The 18,354-nt window shown below is 37.1% G+C and overlaps 1 protein-coding gene across 3 annotated transcripts in view; it reads left to right on the top strand.

Annotated features, from left to right (window-relative positions):
• LOC121414338 (unconventional myosin-VI-like) overlaps positions 1 to 18,354 on the top strand; it is a 53,669-nt gene that overhangs the window by 15,580 nt on the left and 19,735 nt on the right. For 2 of the 3 annotated variants that reach the window (XM_041607480.1, XM_041607482.1), the window contains exons 4-15: positions 458 to 531; positions 1,213 to 1,342; positions 3,898 to 4,003; positions 6,529 to 6,685; positions 7,521 to 7,685; positions 9,132 to 9,218; positions 13,181 to 13,361; positions 14,096 to 14,225; positions 15,166 to 15,415; positions 16,962 to 17,034; positions 17,445 to 17,572; positions 18,115 to 18,210. In XM_041607480.1, the coding sequence (XP_041463414.1) occupies positions 458 to 531; positions 1,213 to 1,342; positions 3,898 to 4,003; positions 6,529 to 6,685; positions 7,521 to 7,685; positions 9,132 to 9,218; positions 13,181 to 13,361; positions 14,096 to 14,225; positions 15,166 to 15,415; positions 16,962 to 17,034; positions 17,445 to 17,572; positions 18,115 to 18,210 (1,577 nt within the window). The remainder of the gene's footprint in view (positions 1 to 457; positions 532 to 1,212; positions 1,343 to 3,897; positions 4,004 to 6,528; positions 6,686 to 7,520; positions 7,686 to 9,131; positions 9,219 to 13,180; positions 13,362 to 14,095; positions 14,226 to 15,165; positions 15,416 to 16,961; positions 17,035 to 17,444; positions 17,573 to 18,114; positions 18,211 to 18,354) is intronic. The other variant, XM_041607481.1, reaches the window with a different exon arrangement.

The following is an 18,354-nucleotide window of genomic DNA, read 5'->3' as shown; positions in this document are numbered from 1 at the left end:
CTTTCCCTCTGTTCTTTTATTTTCCCCTCCAATCCCTTCTTTGCTCCTTCCTTCCATCCGTTCCTCTGTTCTGTTATTTTCCCCTCCATCCCCCTCTTTGCTCCTTCCTTCCACCTTTCCCTATATTCTGTTATTTCCCCCCCCCCACCCTCTTTTCCCCTCTCCATTCCTCCCTCTTTCCCCTCCATCCCCCTCTTCGCTCCTTCCTTCCATCTTTCCTGCTATTTTCTTATTTTCCCCTCCATCACCCTTTTCCCCCCCTCTCCATTCCTCTCTCTTTTCCCTCCATCCCCGTTTCCCTCCAATGCTCCACCAATTTCTCCATCTGTCACTGTAGCTCTCCCACTATCCATGTATCTTTCCCCTCCCTCCATCCATCCCTCTCTCTTTCTCCGTTTCGTCTTTCTTTACCAGATATTATTTTGCTGAAACTTTCTATCAACCCTTGTTTTTTTAGGTTCCTTGATGTACCTTAATGAGGCCACATTGCTCAATAACCTACGGCTGCGTTACAAGAAAAATGGGATCTATGTACGTAAATTTTTTATTTTGTCTATACATTAAAATTTAATTTTATATCAGTATGAAAAGAAAATGAATTCATGAATTTGCAAAATCGGCAGCTTAGGAGGCAAATGAGCGTTATTGGTACTGCCACGAAGAAAGGGCAAAATATACAAATAATTGTTAAGAAAACCAAAACATAAAATAAAGTAAGTCTGAAAAATCTTTGATTTCTTATATTCTTGTTATTGATTATTGTAAACACGTGTTTGTTTACATGTATTTAGTTTCTAAAGTCTATTGTGAGGAATTTTGGTGTAAGTGTACAGTGTGAATTAGACCCCCCAAAAAATGTTAAAAGTAATATTTTATTAACTTGAGAAAGAATTCAAAATTAACAGAATTTCTTAGAAAACCGTATTTGTAGGCAATACCAAAATAACAAAGAATATATATTTTTTTGAAAAAGTAAACAAAAATGATAAAAATCAAAGAAAAATCCAATATAAGCAAAAATGAAAACTTTGAAAAATCTACACATAAAATCTGTTTGCAGTTGCTTTAATAGCAAGTTTGCCAAGCTTTGTCTTTCGTTATTTGATAATGGTTCTAGCATTATTTTAACTGTCCTATAAATTTTGACTTCATTTGTTCTCATGCCAACATTCATGCTTACCTTATTAATATTTTGGGTTTTTTTTTTTGCAGACGTATGTGGCAAACATCCTCATCGCTGTCAACCCCTACAAGGAGATGGGAGATCTGTATTCATCTGGCAACATCAAAAAATATCAGGGAAAATCGCTGGGCACGTTACCACCGCATGTATTTGCTATAGGTAGGTTGGAGCAAGCAATTTTGTATATATTATTCATGAAATCAATCTATTTAATTTTGTTTTAATTTTATTTCAATTTTAATGTTTACTGTAATTTATATAATGTTCTTAAAAAAGGGGCCTTCATCAAACAAGGTCTGCTTTTTGTTCAGTCTCCCTCCGTTTTAATTTAATGCTGTAATTTTGTCATACAAAATGATTGAAATCTTATTTATATGAACCATTATTGTAAATGTGAAAAGATTATAAGGGATTAATTGAATGAAAGGGATGAACAAAATGTGACTCTTGATTGCCCTACCGCCCCTTTCACACGGTGAAAAAAAATTGTAATTTGAATGATGATTCCAGTGAAAATTGTGGCTAATGACGAATGTTTGGCACGCATGACACCAAACCAGAACATGATTAGAATCGCAAACGCTAATCACAGTCACGATAAGAATAGCAATCATCATTACAATGATGATTCAAAATTCAGGTGTGAAAAGGCCCCCCCATGGTTTCTGCTGTGGAAGTAATAAACTGTTATAATGTCTATTGACATTATGGATGGATATCAGTGTCATGGAGATAAATGGGGTGCTTGCCCAGAAAATATGCATGACAGCCTCATATGTATGTTCTATAGGGCGAATTGCAATGTGTATAAATTTAGAATGAACAGATGGATGGGAAATGATCATTTATTCTATGTTAAGTGTTTGTTTGCTATGTAAATATAGGTATGCACTTGAACGATGGACCATACATGAAGGTTCACTCCCATTCATGCAGTATTATGTACATTATATATATATATAACATTAATACATAAAGTAGGTATTGGATCTTATTGCACTTTTCTACAAGCATTAATGAAGGCTCAAGACAAAGTAATTCATAAAATCTTGAAAAATATTAAAGATCAGATCTATGTACACATAACAGAGATGCCAAGTTCAAAGACCAGCTATGCGTGAGATTTTCTGTGAATCTGAGTGAGATCACAGACATTGTGTACAATGTATATGGGGATAGGCTGTGATAGTTGCGTGAGACAGAGATTTGAGGGGATGAACAAGAGTCCAAAATGCTTGAGTCTCACGCATAATGCGTGAGACTTGGTAGCTCTGACATAACTCGATGATAAATAATGAGTGTAGGTCTCACGGTGACTGTACTTGAAGAGTCTGATAGTGATTGTGAAGAAAGTCAACTCTGTTCATATTGTCTGTAAAACCCCATTCTCTAAACTCTGTAGAATATATTTTCATCAATCTAGGGCATTTTACAGACCCGTGTATTGGCACACAGGTGCAGTAGTGTGTTGTACAAGTAGCATACACTGTGCCACAATAGAGGAATTCCCTTAGGCTTTACAACACAGACAGTTCCCAGTATCTACCTGTAGCTGTTATTGCATGACCTTTAATATAATCAAAGATCATTAACGATAATAATTATATTTACCCTGCATGTGGTTTTTCTAACATTAGCCATAGTATTACAAGAGCAAGTGATTTGAAGCAAGAATACATGTAGTGTGGCATTTTATGGTATCCCTCATCTAGTTCCAAGCTACTTCATACAAAGCTACATGTAGGAACGTATTAATTTTCATATTTCTCCCCTGAAAATAGCAAGAAAAACGTCCATTTGTCTGCAGTAACACTTTTTATACATGTATATATCCTTATTGGTGAATTTATCTTTGTAGAACAGAATTCATGTTTTGTTAAAAGGTAAAAGATGGTGGTTGCTGCAAACAATTATTTCATGAGAAAGACTTTTTAAATCAAGGTTAATTGTCAAGATATTATCAAACATCTAGATCTGGTACGTTATTATAAACTTATCCTTGTAAATCATGAAATCTTTGTTCAAATCGATAATAATGATGATCACTAACACAGCAAAGGTTATGTGGGACTGTGTATTAATATTACTTCGAAAATATGCACGACATTTGATGGAATTTTTGTGCTTATTTTTGCTCATTTTTCAGCAATTACGCATTTTCTTCCAGAGTCACTTGGCACATATTTTTTAACACTTAAGTGGTAATTTGATAATATAAATAATATGGAGCTTTTATATTGCGCTTATAATACATTTTCTAAGTGCTTTACAATTTAAACAGAACATACATAAAACAAAACTTGTACAATATAATCAATTTAAATAGAACAAAGTACATGTATGAATATAAGTGTACAATTTTAAGAGGTAATTATGTCAATCATATAAACAACAAATCAATAAAATGAAATAGCAAGAAAATAACAGATATCTGGATTTTATTCTAACTCATTTTGAGATCATAACCACAATGGTATTTATCTTTAATTTTTAGTACATTTTCTACGACGAAACAAAATTTCCTCTTTAGAGCAAGTTTGAAATAAGATTATAGGTTTCAGAAATGGAAAAGGCTACTTTTTGAAATAGAAAATCACTGTCCCAAAATTGGATATGAGATTTAGTCCTATCACAACAAGAGTATTTATGTGCAAATTATGCACATACATGTAGTTACAAACTATTAAAATACTTTAATTTATATTTTCTTGCAGCTGATAAAGCATACCGTGAGATGATAACTTCAAAACAAAGTCAATCCATCATAGTGAGCGGTGAATCAGGTGCAGGCAAGACAGAATCTACCAAGTATATACTCAGGTGATCTTTCTTTTCATTAAACCTTTAGGCCCGAATTTACAAAGGTGGTTTTGAAAACCCACGGTTGAGTCCACGGTTTATGCAGATTTCCTATATAAATTACGTTTAATTTAGCGCTTATCAGGCGCGTGTATGAAAAATGTCCGATCCTGATGCGCGCTTTTATCACAGTGCGCCAAATGGACGCCTGTTGCCTTGGTTATCAATGCTATTTTATTCATTAGTCCACTGTTTTTATTCATGAATCCACTCTTCAAACAGTGGACTCATGAATAAAATAACGTATCTAACCATGGTAACAGGCGTCATTTTGGCGCACTGTGACAAAAGCGCAAATCAGCATTGGACATGTTTAATACACGTGCTCAATACACGGTAAAATAAGTGTAATTTATATAGGAAATCTGCATGAACCATGGACTCAACCGTGGGTTTTCAAAACCACCTTTGTGAATTCGGGCCTTAACGTCTTAGAACCTTGTAGCAAATAGTGATTTCATGAAAAAGTATATAAAATCAAGACTTGTCATTGTAATCATCATAGATGTAGGTCTGGGAACACTTATAACCTTTTTAGACAGGCTAAAATTTCCTTAACCCCGTACTATTGGTGGGGCTAAATGGCAATTTAGCCCCACCTATAGTACGGGGTTAAGCTTAGCCCACTTTCGTTTTACACAGCGTTTTTGCAAAGTGGGCTAACCCCACCTATAGCACGGGATTATTTGGCCCTGCAAAAAAGCAGGGTTATCCCACCAATTGCGGTGCTAAGAGCAATAGTACGGGGTTAAGATCGCATGTGTAAAACGAAAGTGGGCTAAGCTTAACCCCGTACTATAGGTGGGGCTAAATGGCAATTTGGCCCCACCTATAGTACGGGGTTAAGGAAATTGTAGCGTGTGTAAAAAGTGTACGAGTGAAGAACTTGTACTACGAATGATCGACAAAAACCACTAGTCCGGGGTTAGCGAGTTTCGTGTGTAAAAAGCAAGCATTCCTTATCCGGGGTTAGCAATAACAATTTGGCATGTGTGAAAAGGAAAAAAAAATAGTACGGGGTTAAGGATAGTACGGGGTTAGCGATAGTCCGGGGTTAAGAAAATCCTGTGTAAAAAGGGCACTTTGTCCAATTAGACAAATTGGTATATGTACTGAATGGCTATTGGACCGACTGGTTATAAGACGAAATGGTGAGTGGATGGAAGGCACCATGTGGATAGTGGACGAACTGACGGTAGACCAAGTGATAGTGGACGAGTTTGTAATTGGACCAATTGGCAGTGGACCAATTGAAAATAAACCTTCTGAAGTAGTTTTATATTGCCCGGAGGGATAACAAGTAATGTGGGTCTACAGAGGGAAATATAATGCATCTCCCAAAAAGTAAAGCTCTGGATGATGTGTAATTCAAGCTCTTGTTTGTAGCAATTTACTTCTGTTGACCAGTACTTCTGATTTTAAGTTATTCAAGAACTTCAATGAATTAATCCTGGCTAAGATTTAAGATACATGTATAATGTGTATACAACGCAGTGCACATGATTTCAAGTTATTCAAGAACTTTCATGAACTAATCCTTGCTACGTGTAAGTATTTGAGATGTAAAGTGTATACAATGCAGTGCGCATGATTTCAAGTTATTTGCGAACTTTAATGAAGTAATCCTGGCCAAGTATTTGAGACGTAAAATGTGTACAAAGCGGTGCGCATCGTTATCATACAAGACACTTGCACTTTGGTTTGATGAATAGGCATATGGATGTAACAAACCATTATATAGAGGCGCAAAATTTGGAAAATGACAAATTTGAGGAGGAGGGGTGTATAATTATTATGATCTGTAGTCATAATATATTTTCTATACTATGCATTCATACTGAAGATATTCTGTATATTTTAAACTGATCATTTGATTATAACTCAATTGTTTGTATAAACTTATCTCTTTGTGTCATCACCTGGTAAAAATTACAATTCTTATGTTTTATGTGTTATTTAAGATTGGGTGCCTTATACTTTGTACATTTTTTCATGGTACGGCCCCCACGCAAATCAGGCTCTGTATCTGTTTGGGCTTTTCACCGTGTGAAAATAAAATCTATCTCTATCTACATGTATCTATACACATGCACCCTGGTGTGTCATTGTGATATATTTGATGTTTTACACAGGCAAAATACGTATTAATAATAATAATTGGCATTTATATAGTGCTTTATCAATCTACGACTGTTCAAAGCGCTTCACAATTATCATTACCGAGTCACTGGATTCATAGCATTCCAAGCAGCCTGTTTTAGGCACAAGCTTGCTAACCAACCACAATGAGGGTTTTTTCCTACCAGTACCCAATTAGCATCTGTGGATTGATGCCTTGCCAAAGGGTGCTATACCATGGTGGGATTCGAACACATGACCCTCTGATTACAAGGCGAGAGTCAGAACCGCTACACCACAGCGTATTCATGCCTTGTCTCCGAAATGCCTTGTTCGGTTGATAATGCTTGTTCTTTCTCCACCGTCAGGTATCTAACAGAATCTCATGGACAAAGTGCAGGGATCATAGAGCAAAGAATCATTGAAGCTAACCCACTCCTGGAAGCCTTCGGCAATGCCAAGACAGTCAGGAACAACAACAGTAGTCGCTTCGGGAAGTTCATGGAGATGCACTTTGGTGATAAGGTTGGTTTCAATTTTTTTACTAATTTTGAGTATTTTTTATTCTGTTTTTTGTGGCCTTGTGCACTCTTCAAAGTGGATGCCTTGCATTGTAAAGTGTACTCTTTGTATTTTTAATTTTGAGAGAGAAATTGTTATTTCTTCATGCCAGAGTTCCTTTGGCCAAGGTATGGTAAATAATTTTGTTTTGTTTGTTATTATTTAAGGTTGTTTCTTTTCTTTCTCTCGTTTTCTTCTGCCCTCTTCCTCTCCACTTTCTCTCTCCCTTTCCCCTTCCTCTCCCTTGCTCTCATTCCTTCCCTCCCTCTCAAGATTATCTTTCTCTTGCACTACTTCCTCCCGATCAACTCCCTCCCTTTCTCTGACTTGATATATATATTTTTTCTCTCACTCACTGTCTCTTTGGGTCATTCCATGCCAATTCACCCAATGAATGTGCAAGTTTGCACCCGACCCTCTCAGAATTTGTCGTAATTTGGTATACATGAAATTCACCATGGCCCACGCATAAAACAAACAAAATTAGTCCAATCGGTCCGTCGGTTCTTGTGCTACGGCCCGCCCTTTTCTCCTTGTTTTGACAAAAATGGGCGTGACTTTCAACTTTCAATGGCCATTGCATCGTAATGTATTGACCAATTTTCACGAAACTGGTACCATTCAAAAGAAAATTCAGAGAGGAATCCAAAACATGCATCAAATAATGTATTGGATCTCTTTGTCTCATTGTCTTTATGTCTCGTTGCTTGTATGTACTCTTTCGTCTCCTCTGGTTTGTTCTTGGGTGCTCTCACCTATTGCATGCTACCAATGAAGACCCTTTTTCGTTTTCTTTCAGCATAATGTCGTCGGGGGCTATGTATCCCACTACCTGCTGGAGAAACCGCGTGTTTGTTGGCAGAACGTTGAGGAGAGGAACTACCATATATTCTACTATCTCTGTGCCGGCGCCCCTGACGATCTGCGCGCCAAGCTGTGCATCAAAACCCCAGACGATTATCAGGTTTGTTTCCTAACAATCATTTGTAGTGAAACGCAACAAATATTGAAATTTATGAATGGCTTTAAAGATGTAGCCAGTAGTGTGTATAAGTTTATGCTAAAACCTTAATTAGGTCCGGGGGGCTGGCAGTTAGTTTTTAATAGATGTCTGGATGATTTGGGGCAGAGAGCATAGCGCCCCATCGCCCCTCATGACTAGTAAATGATATCCCGTTACCAGCCGAAAATTAAGAAAATGTCTGTTTTTACCTGTAAGGTGGGTGTGTAAGTCTATATGTGATCTTGCCTTAAAGTTGCTTTACAGCTGACCGTCAGACCCAAGATTTGTTTTCCACTCTACAAAGATTAAGATGATCCAGACTGACCAGGGGATACAGCCTTCCCACCCCCCCCCCCCATACCCCCACACTTTCATAATCGCTCCCGATTCCCACTGACAGCAATTTGCGCATCCTGCTATACGGCTGCATTTGACTTCATTCATTGCAAACTATTCTCAACTCGTTGACCATTTAAACTTTCCTATAATACCCTTTTCACAGCAAACGGCAAGAATTAAAAATACCTGTCTCCATTCATGATTCGGTATTAGTGCAGGTAGCTTGTCATATTTGCACAAAAAAATATTAGCCCCGAAAGGACTGGGTTTTTTGAGATGTATTTCGGACTTGGGGACGGAACCATGATCCCCTCCCCCCTCCTGATCTTGGCCGCCCTTTGCGTGATCTCTCAAATATTGGTCTCGTAGTCTTTTCCACATACACGTAAACTACCAGCCAATATATAAGAATTCTTTTAAGAATGAATTCTTTATTTAGTATTAATAAAATATACAATTTTTTTTATGAAAGGCGTTGTTTGCACCCGATTTCTCTTCAGATTTTAATATGCTCCAGATCTCATCTTTGTATCTTTAAGGTTTCCCAAACAAAAATGTGAAAGCCAAATTTTTTCTGTATTATGCCAGCCCAATACCAACTGTAATATATACTACTTGTAGTATGCATAAATATATACATGAATACACCGTCCCATAGCTATGATATGCATACATATAGTAGGAATTTGAATAGCAATGCGCTTTACAATATGTATGTAACAATGAATTCTATTCTCCAATTACTTACAATATATAAAGAAATATTACTGAGAAAACATGTAGGTTTTTAGTTTGTTTTTGAATACTCATACTGAAGAATATGAACAAATGTTGCCAGGGAGGAAGATGAATTTTAAGATCTTCTCTGAGCTTGAAAAGGCACAAGTACTTGATTGAATGTACATGTAGACAAAATCCATTGAGACCTTCTAAAAATAAGAGTTTCTTATCATTTATAGATGACTGTGACAGTATGAAGAAGAATTACTTTTTTCTAATTTTTACTGCATTCGATGTTACAGTTTTATCTAGTATATGTGATGGTCATTGTGTTTGTTTTCTTGACAGTACTTACGGAACGGAATTACTCAGTACTTTGCAGGCAAAGAGTCTCAGAAGCAGCTGAATCAGAAAGAAGACAGACAGAGTAAAGTGGTGAGGCAAACATTCCTTTTACTCTTCCACTCATTTACCCACATTGTGCTGCACTCAACCCAGGTGAGGTAAATGGGTACCAGCAGGAGGTAATTCCTCCAAAAGCTGTGCACAGCGGAATGGGTAGACTAGCTTAGCCGGGTAATACAGGAGCACCTTGAGTACCCAGCAAGGTGGATACATACGCTATACAAATCCTATATTATTGATTTTGTTATACTAACACTGTTGCTGGATGGTTAGCATGCAGTAGCGTACCTAGGAATTCCCACAGGGGGGCGGGACGAAACCGTCCGCCAAAAAATTTGAAAAGAAAAAGGTCTTCAAGCTCGTCGGGGAGCAAAACAGGTCTTCAAGCTCGTCAGAGGGGGGCAGGGACACGTCCTTTGTGCATGGGTTGTGACTCGTCGGGGGGGCAGACTGCCCCCCCCCCCAGGTACGCTAGTGTTAGCATGTCAATGATATATTGCAGCGTGCTACATAAGCACTTGCCTGATTGCCTGGGGCAAGCAAAAGTTAGAGTCAGGCAAGTGTTCTGAAGTGAAGTCCAAAACTTCTAAATTGGGCAAGCAAAATTCTCACAGTAGAATGACCAAAATTATGGTCGATATAATATATTGACCCTAATTTTGGTCATGGCAGGCAAGATAAATTACTTTGGAACAAGAAATGCAACAAAGTAGATTGATTAAATTGATTTTAAAGTGTTGTTAGTACTACAGTGGCAGATACAAATTTTGACCAGCATGAGCATTTTGATATTGCTACTCGTTGCATAATGATTTTCCATGTAAACAAAATTGTCACTTTTTCATGTCCCGGTACACAAAGACTATGGGGAACAGAATTCCCATTTTCAGACATACTGAAACGGAATTTAAGATTTTCTGAAACGCAAAAGGCAATTTTTAGAAACAGAAAATCATCGTCCCTATAGAACACGCGTACGTGCATGCAGCTAGCCCGGTGCCACCGGATGAGCTCGGGCAGAGACGATGGTTGCCTCTTATGCAGCTTATTGTAGCGGATTAATACGTCCGGAATGGTGTAACAAAAATATGCGAAGCTTTGGAACAAATTTATTTTTTCTTTTTTCTCGATTTAAGAAAATGCTATGCTTTGGAGCTGCTTTATTTGTTCTTTTTCTCAATAAGATAAAAAATGTTTTTGCTTGGAACGGAAATTTGAGTTTAAAAATGGAGGTCCTCTCCGCGGCACTTACCCGCCTCGCATTATATCCTGAGTGCCCCCCCCTTTAGGTAATCCAAAACAAAATCATACTTGTTTCCAGAGCAAATGTCAGAGAACCATTAAGTACATGTGGATGTATGTACCTGTCACTTGCATCAGCACTGTACATTTAATATACTAAGTACTGCCATGCACTGACAGTATTGAGTTGCAACCCGGGTTTATTCATACATGTAACTATTTCTAGATATTGTTTTGTATATTTCTGAACTTTGTGAATTTCCCTCCTTTATTGTGATCTCAAAGTGATATAAAATCAATATGCACGTACATCGATCTCTTTTCATGTATTTTACATTTTTCTTCATTGTTACCTTTTCTCTTCAACTGTCTACTTATGGTGAGTTAATAAAAAAATGAATACATTGACATTGAGCATGTTATGTGTTTATCTCACTGTACTTTATTGTTATTTTTGTATTTATTTATTTTTGTTTTTATTTTTGTATTGATTTTGCTTGAATCAAGTCGAAAAATATAAAGGCTTGTATTCTGAAGTCGGTTTTAAGTTTTAACTCGCGTTTTGAAGTTGTGGTTAAGTATGGATAGCCAATTATTGCATAAATCACAGTAACGATATCACACCTCAGCTCATTTGGCCCTCAAATCATTCATAATTGTCTAGTACGAATGAATAGATGATTGTCTTCACCATAGATGAATCAGGAAAGAGCACAGGAAACATAAGAAACATACAACTTTAAAATTTTGATGCTTTTGGCTTCCCATACTTAAACCACAACTTTAAACCTGAGTTTAAGTTAAACCCGACTTCAGAATACGGTTGCTGTAAGTAATTTGCATGGCAGCTCGGTTGACAGGAGAGACCAGCAAATATACTTTTCACTTCCAAATTCCAATGCCAGGGCAATAGACGAGTGATGTATCAGAAATTTGTTTATCTCTTTCCCTTGCTAGTTTGTAAAGCTTTGCTAAAAGGTCTGTAATGTGAATTATACTGGAGTATCATCTATTCTAACATTAAAAAAAGTGTAATATTCATTGGATCTTTTTCAGCCATTAGAATTCAAATTTGGCATTTTTGCACCCACTAGGATTTAAATTTGGCACCTGTTAGGATTTTAAATTTGGCACCTGTTAGGATTTAAATTTGGCACATTGCGCTCTCTCTCTGTAATATTTTATTTTAAAAAAGCCTTTGAACACTTTATAAAAAAATATGGATTGGATATTGGAAAGCTGTACAAACCAGATTATTTCTTGAAACTGTCACTTTAGCCCACTAAATGCTTAGGAGAATGAGTTTAAATAAAAAAGTACAAAAATATGTAGGTTTTGATCAGGTGCCTAATAAAAAAAGATTGTCATTTAAATCTGTAAATTTATCCAATAAAACACAGGTTTTGGAGATAGGCTTTAAGACCCTAGGATGTCTCTGCAGTCACTATCAACTCTCAGTCCATTAAGATATCCACTAAATTATTTTTGTTGCTTTAATGTTTATTCATTTATTTATTTATTTCAAATCTTTATCCAGAGTAGCCTGTTCAGCTTTATACAAACAAATATGTAAAATTACACAATATATACAATTAAAATATTCATTAAAAATCGCTGGTCTTCCACAGGGCTCTGCATTAATACCAAAAAACATATAATTCATAACATAAAGAAAACATAAGTAAAGAAAACATATATACACATCAAAATAAGATTCGGAATGAGAAAGTAAAAGGACATGGTAAGATAGGAAGAAAGAGATAGAGAGAGAGAGAAAGGGGGCAGAGGCAAACAGAGAGAGAGAGAGGCAGAGAGGTGGAGAGAGAGGGAAGAAAATGTGAGAGAGGGAGAGAAAGAGGGAGGGAGAGAGAGAGAGCTCAGGAGCAAAGGTAATTATGTAATATTGTACTACTGTAGCTGATTGCTTACATATAAAGTTAAATGCTTGTTATGGATTTTTTTTTATTTGCCTGTATTGTAGCAATTCTGCAAGTAGTGCTTGATTGTGTTTCAGTATAGCATGTGTGTGTTTTTTTTCTTTCCTCATTTTAGAATATGATATTTTATTGAGTGAAAATGTTACTAGTATCTAGAATTAATCGACTGTATAAATTTATTTTCAGCAGCCTTTTAACATGTGTTGCCTACCAGAACTGGGTATTTCCTTTAGAAAGTCTGTTTGAAGTACAGACTCTAGTAATGATGAGTTAAATTGAACATGATGGGCCACAAAATATTATGGGAGATGATTTTTTTGCTTGAAAAATATGATGGTAACTTGCATCTTCCATATTGTCGAGCATTGTAATTTGGGTACTGGTATTAAAGCATTTTAGTAAATTAGATGCGTAACAATAAATATTGTTTGATAATTTTGGGATGATTCAAAATTAATTTTCAGCACAGCTCTCACTTCTATTACCTTTTTCATTTTCTGGTATTCATTATTGGTACTGATGTGCCTAGATAGTTAATTGATGTTCATGTTAGCTTGCTAAAAGAGATTAAGAAGAATCCGGCCTTAGTTCCTAGATACTATGATTAAGTAAATTTTATCCAAAATACATTTGTGAATATATTCTTTCCTCCTTTTTGATTTGTTTGACCTGAAATTAGTACAAGAGGAAGGAAGTGCTCCATGTCATCGCGGTGGATGAGGCCTATGGTTCCCCAAAATTTATAGATATATACAATTGTGAATTTATTCTTTCTTTTTTTTGTTTACTCTGTTTTCTTTGACCCAAAATCAGTACAAGAAGAAGGGAGCGCTGCATGACATCCAGGTGGACGATTACCGCGGATACCAGAGAGTCGTAGATGCGCTCAAGAAGATCGGCCTCAAGGCCCAGGAGGAGTTTGACATCCTGAGGATCGTAGCCTGTGTCTTGCACCTTGGTAACATCGCATTCACGGGAAGCGACAGTCAGGAAGGTAATAGACCCTTTGGTTTGCAGGTTCATTGCTGGTTGGTCTGCATCCGCTTCCTCTAATTCGGTGCATTCACTATCCGGTGCGCCATCATCGGTTGCAGCAGACTGGCCGCTATTCGCAATGCATCATGGGAAAAAGTCAACATCAGTTGTGCGTGCTAGTACTAAGGTGAATGCATGCATGCGATTATTCAGTGCTGGCCGACGCAGCTCGAGCGGGTATGCTGTTTATGTGGGTCCAGGAGGTACGAGAGAGATTTGCCTGCATGCTTCATTGCAAAATTTAGCCCGTTTTTGGTGAATTCTTGCCATATGGATTTCATTTTTGAAGCACAAGCACTGTGCGCTGCCTGCACGCAATGTAGACCCCAAAGTTAGGAATTTGACCTGTTCGCTGCTAACCGATAGATGGCGCACCTTATTGTCAATCCACCGAATTCCTGTTTGATCTCATCTTAGATCATTTTCATTCCGCTTGGTCAAATTTATATTCAATGGTTTAAAAAGGTGCTTAAACATGCATTTTGACTGCACTAGCAATTCATCCCATGCATGATTTTCATCAGCAAAATAATATTTAAAGAATGAAAAAGAAAAATCAGCTGACGGATCCAACTTTCCGATTTGGGGCTCATGAGTGCAACATAACAATTTGTTTTTTTAGGCATGATAAAAGGAGCATTAACAATGATATCTATATGTATAACATCAGGGTGATATGATTGTTTTTGATAGGTGGGTGTAATGTTTCACCAGATGCCAAGGAGTCGTTGAAGTTTGTAGCCGGACTCATCAAAGTTGATGGGAATGAATTGGAGCAATCTCTTACATCTCGTACCATGCAGGCCAGGGGTACAGTCATCAAGTAAGTATCTTCATCACACAGACAGGAAGGAAGGAAGAAAGAATAATCTCCTCTATCTTGTACCGTGCAGGCTAGGGGTTTCGATCTTATCTCTCTCTTTTTCTCTTTCTCTTTCCTTTTCTCCCCTTTTTTTCATGCTTTAGGGAGTTTGGGTTCCTGACCCCAACCCCCCACCCCCCCCCCCTCCGCAAATTTTTATGGTGCAATTCAATCCCTCCAGATTACCAAATCCGAACTCCGGGATCCGAACTAAGGTCGGAAAAGGAAGACCGTGTTAATAAATAAGAACCTTGTCTATTTGTTGCTCTGGGCTATGAAGCTTTAGGTGCTATGGCAGCTAACAATGAACACGGTCCCTGTGCACATAAAAGAACAAACGTTTACACCAATGATGCAGTGTGCATAATACATAATCCTCTAGCGAGCGTCACTTTTGTAGGTTGGACTTCATCTTAGGAATGGATGTAACATTGAACCCACTGACCTATCAGTAGGTCCTACAGGTTTCCAAAGTGTTCGCCAAATAGAAAATTACATATATCAGATTACATAATTGACAAATTGAATAACGGGCGAGTTTGTGGAAAAGGCAAGCTAACCAAAAGAAAAAAAAGATAATCAGGATTTGATGGTTAACAATTGCTTCAGGTTTGGATTATTCAATTTCATTATCAGAATATTCTTTTTCATAATTGGAACAAAATCAAATTTTCAGTAGTTTGGAAACTTTACATACTTCACATGGGCCTGACGAGTGCTGTTTGTTTTGCACGTCTAGATTGATGGCACTATCCAAATGTCTATTATCATTGTTGTTTTTATTATTGTTTTTTTTTTTTGTTATTATTATCATTACTATTGTTATAATTATAGTTATTGTCATAATTGTTATCACCATCATTATCGTCATGATTATTATTATTATCATTATTATTGTTAGAGTACCATTGAAGAAGGATCAAGCGTCCAATGCCCGTGATGCCTTGGCTAAAGCAATCTACTCCCATCTCTTTGATCATATCGTGTCCCGCATCAATGATTGCTTCCCCTTCAAGTCCTCCGCTAACTTCATCGGCGTCCTCGACATCGCTGGGTTCGAGTTCTTCACCCTCAATAGCTACGAGCAGTTCTGTATCAACTACTGCAATGAGAAGCTCCAGCAGTTCTTTAATCGTAGAGTACTGAAAGAGGTATAGTATATAAATAGTATACATCGTTGAGGGCGTTTGTAAGAATTATATGCACGAGGTACCTATAGAGGAGGGCCCTCATCTTACAAAGACTTGCGATTGATCCTATCAACCACAACTATGGAAAGCCAGCGATGTCAACATATAAAATGCATGTTTGTTCCAAATATTTTCTAGATATGATTTTTATACATGCATTCATCATCTTACTAAAAATTTAGTGTACTCCTCTTTGTTTACAAAAGGACTCTGAGCAAATTTCCTGTAGGGAAAAATTATGACACTGATGGCTTTCCATATAGTTGAGGTTGATCAGGTGGGTGTTTCATAAGGCTGTTCGTAAGTTAAGAGCGACTTTTAGCACGACTGGTGATCCTTTCTTGTGGTGAATGGTATATTCATTGGCGATGGTTTAGCGATTAAGAAAGGATCACCATTCGTTCTTAAAGTCTTTTTCTTGAAAATTCAGGGTGATTCTCTTTGTATTAATTTGTTTTATTAATACAAAGAACATTGTGCAAATTTCCTGAAGAAAATATTATGATGGTTATGGATTTCGGACCAATTGTAAGTCTTTGTTATACGGGATCCTGCTCTAACATGCCTGAGGCATGGCATAGGGTGGCTATGTATGTGACTGTCCGTCCATGAAAGCGACCAGGACACTGCAATCCCATGGTTGGAGTAGTTGGGCATGGTTGGACCACTGATGCCTTGTCAGGCAAATCTGCGCCATGAAGAGTCCCTGGCTGTGTGGACAGGAGATACTGGCACCTGTGACAAGATTGGTAGTCCTGGGGCTATTTCACAGTGTGACCAGGGGCCCATCTTTAAAAAAGAGTTGCGATTGATCCAATCAATCACAACTATGGGCGGCCAGCAACATCAACATATAAAATGTATGAATGTTCAAAACGTTTTCTAGATATGACGTAAATTACATATATTCACTGTTTTATAGACAATTTGGTGTGTTTGCCTTTGATTACAAAGGACATTTTGAAAATTTTATGTAAAAAAAATTATGACACTGATGGATTTCCATAGAGTTATTGATTGGATCAATCGTAAATCTTTGTGAGACAGGGCCCTGAAGTTGCACCAATTGCATGTGGTAAAAAAGGGCATCGCTGCAATGGTCAAAATCATTCTAAGAAGACGCGCACTACTGCTTGTCAAATCCATAAGATTGTGTGTTACTTATCTTGTGCACGTCAGCATTTAAGCAAGACTTAAAGTCATGCTTAACTTTGACTTATAGTCATGCTTAATGCTGATGTGTTCGTGATATTTAATCCAGAATCTTAGTATTATTTGACCAATGCAGTGATGCCTTTTATAACACACGCAACTGGAAATTTAAGTCATACTTTAGTAACTCTTTGTTTATCACCCCCCCCCCCTTCCCCGTCATCCTGGCCTGTCTGCATTCTACAGCCCCTCCCCGCATACCTTTTCACCCCTGTGACTGAGTTTGAATAAAACATCTATTTCATATATTGCTTTTTTATTTAATATATGTAATGATTTGATTTATTTTTTGTAGGAGCAAGAATTGTATGAAAGGGAAAGTCTTGGTGTGAACACAGTTACGTATGTGGATAACCAAGACTGTATAGGTAAGTAGGGCCTTTTCATATTAACCAGTATCCACTAATGATATGGTAATATTACCATTGGACATCAGCAAACATTATCCAAACATCTTTTGGGTACGTTGGATTCCTTGGCTCCTTTTCAAGTATGCCTTCACTTATTGAAGTATATCCTTTGTTATTTTTTTTGTTGATTATTTTGGTTTGCAATAAAAAAGAATAAGAAAGGAGAGAAGGGAGAAGAGATAGGAGACTTTTAGATGTAGTTGTTTGTCAAACAAATTTTTCAAAAATGAATATTGTGAAAGACAATTCCAAGAACAGATTTTGAAACAATATCCGCTTTATTCTTCGCAAATTTGCTTGTATTGTAAATTTAAATCTTGATTGATATTCAAATTGCTTTTAATCTTCATGGTTTAATTTTCCTGCAGATCTAATTGAACTCAAACCCAATGGTATTTTAGACCTGCTAGATGAAGAGAGTAAATTACCCAAAGCAAGTGCAAACAACTTCACTCATAATGTACATCAGAAACATAAATCGCACTTCAGGTTGGCTGTAAGTAAACAAAGTTGATTTTACTCCTCATGACACATTACACCAGTATTGGCCCAAATTCACAAAGATGGTTTTGAAAAGGTCAGTTGAACCCATGGTTTATGCAGATTTCCTGTATAAATTATGATTTATACATCTTTTTTTTTGCCTTTCTTTGTTTCAGTGAATGAAAGCAATGATAATAATCTTAGTCATGGTAGTAGAAAATTGTATTTTCCAGAAATACATGCTAGGACAGCTCAGCGATGGAATTAATTCCTGCAAACGCATTCCCTTAACTCCTAGTACCTTCAACAGATTTAAGAAGACAAGAGTGTTGATTCATACAGTATGTTTAATTAGTTTGATGTAAAACTTTCTACTATTTAATTTAACTATGTTTTATTATATGGCAGTTATGGGCCACTTTTCATCACTTCATGATGGCAACCCCAGGCCCAAAGAACAATCTAAAAATAAAATGGATTGCATGGTTCACATAAAATTTACCTTTAGCGGTTGCATTGGCACATGGTAATTAATTTCTTATGATCAATTCGCAGATACCTCGTAAATCCAAGTTGACAGCTCATCGTAACCTGAGGGACGATGAAGGAATCCTTATACGTCATTTTGCTGGAGCTGTGTGCTATCAGACCGTAAGTTCTCTTTAAACACGTACATGTAGGTCTTGTGAAGGCCCGTATTCTGAAATCTTGTTTTGCCATCGACATCAGTAGGTGGACGTGCTACACTTCACTCTTTTGTGTCCCGAAAAGTACTTCGAAAGGTTGAGTGTGCAC

This window comes from Lytechinus variegatus, chromosome 4 (genome assembly GCF_018143015.1).
Source record: "Lytechinus variegatus isolate NC3 chromosome 4, Lvar_3.0, whole genome shotgun sequence".
NCBI lineage: Eukaryota > Metazoa > Echinodermata > Echinoidea > Temnopleuroida > Toxopneustidae > Lytechinus > Lytechinus variegatus.
Note: the sequence above shows the minus strand (reverse complement) of the source record. Positions and strands in the feature narration are given on the sequence as shown.